The 1429-nt window shown below is 45.1% G+C and overlaps 1 protein-coding gene across 1 annotated transcript in view; it reads right to left on the reverse strand.

The window, feature by feature from the left end:
- Dis3l (DIS3 like exosome 3'-5' exoribonuclease) overlaps positions 1-1429 on the reverse strand; it is a 37534-nt gene that overhangs the window by 23583 nt on the left and 12522 nt on the right. The window contains exon 6 of the mRNA XM_013009906.1: positions 214-383. Coding sequence (XP_012865360.1) covers positions 214-383 — 170 coding nt within the window. The remainder of the gene's footprint in view (positions 1-213; positions 384-1429) is intronic.

A 1429-nucleotide genomic window follows, 5' to 3' on the forward strand; every position in this document is an offset into this window, starting at 1 on the left:
CCATAGCACCATTTCCAGTTTTCTGGTGGTTTATTGGAGAAGAGTCTCACGGATTTTCCTGCCTGGCTTGCTGAAGTGGTAGAGCAGAGTGCTAGCCTTGAGCAAAAAAAGCTCAGGGACAGCACCAGGCCCTGAGTTCAAGCCCCAGGACCAATAACAAACAAAAATATGTGGGAGGCAGAGCCAAAACAGAGGAGTTGCAACACCAGTTACCTGCAGGGCTCCTGCTTGCTGAGTGCTGATCCGGATTTTGGGAATTCTGTAATCCCAGGGAGTAACTAGAACCTTCTGAGCATTTTTGCCCTGAGATTGGACTTCTTCTTTAGATGGAAATGTTACCACATAATCTCGCCAGTTCTTCTGAAGAATGCCCACCACTCGACCTTTGAGAAGACAAAGAAGAGGAAAGCATGTACCCAGTTAGATGCCACCAGCTATTTGTAACCCACTTAGCAGGAAGTGCAGACACACAGACACAGACACACAGACACACACTGCCAACTCAATTTTTAAGCATGTCCACATGAATTAAATGCTATTAGATATTCTTATTTTTAGCATTTGAAAGATGTATAATTTTCTTTCTTTTTTCTTTTGTGTGTGTGTGGGGGGATAGTATTGGGACTTAACACTCAGCCTCACACTCTTGCTTAGTTTTTTGTTGTTATTGGTCCTGGGGCTTGAACTCAGGACCTGGGTATGGTCCTTGAGCTCTTTTTGTTCAAGACTAGCACACTCTACCACTTTGAATCACAATTCCACTTCTGGTTTTTGAGTGGTTAACTGGAGATTAGAGTCGCACAAACTTTCCTACCTGAGCTGGCTTTGAATCTCTATCTTCAGATCTCAGCTTCCTAAGTAGCTAGGATTACAGGAGTAAGCTACTGACACTAGGCTTGCTTAGCATTTTTTCTCAAGGCTGGTGTTCTACCATTTGAGCCACACCTTTAATTCTAACTTTTTGCAGGTATATTGAAGAGTCTCTGGGCCTTGTTTACTCAGGCTAGCTTTGGGTAAAGCCAGATCTCAGCCTCCTGAGTAGCTAGGATTTCAGATGTGAGCCACCAGTGCCTGGCTAATAGATATTTTTTTAAGACAGTGTGTTCCAGGTCTGCTACTATGGCCTGGAATTCTCATTCTCCTGCTTTACCCCCTGTATGCTGGAACTACAGATGTGTACCACCATACCCAGCCAGAAGAGTAGATACGAGTACATATGGGTAGATATGAGAGTAGAAATATGGGACTGGGAATGTGGGTTGGTGGTAGAGTGCCTGCCTAGCATGCATGAGGCCGTGGGTTCGATTCCTCAACACCACATAAGCAGAAAAAGCTGGAAGTGGCGCTGTGGCTCAAGTGGTAGAGTGCTACCTTGAGCTGAGGCCCAGGCCCAGAGTTCAGGCCCCATGACCAACCAAAAAAAAAAAAA

The sequence above is a fragment of the Dipodomys ordii genome, unplaced genomic scaffold, assembly GCF_000151885.1.
Source record: "Dipodomys ordii isolate 6190 unplaced genomic scaffold, Dord_2.0 Scaffold11, whole genome shotgun sequence".
NCBI classification, from domain to species: domain Eukaryota; kingdom Metazoa; phylum Chordata; class Mammalia; order Rodentia; family Heteromyidae; genus Dipodomys; species Dipodomys ordii.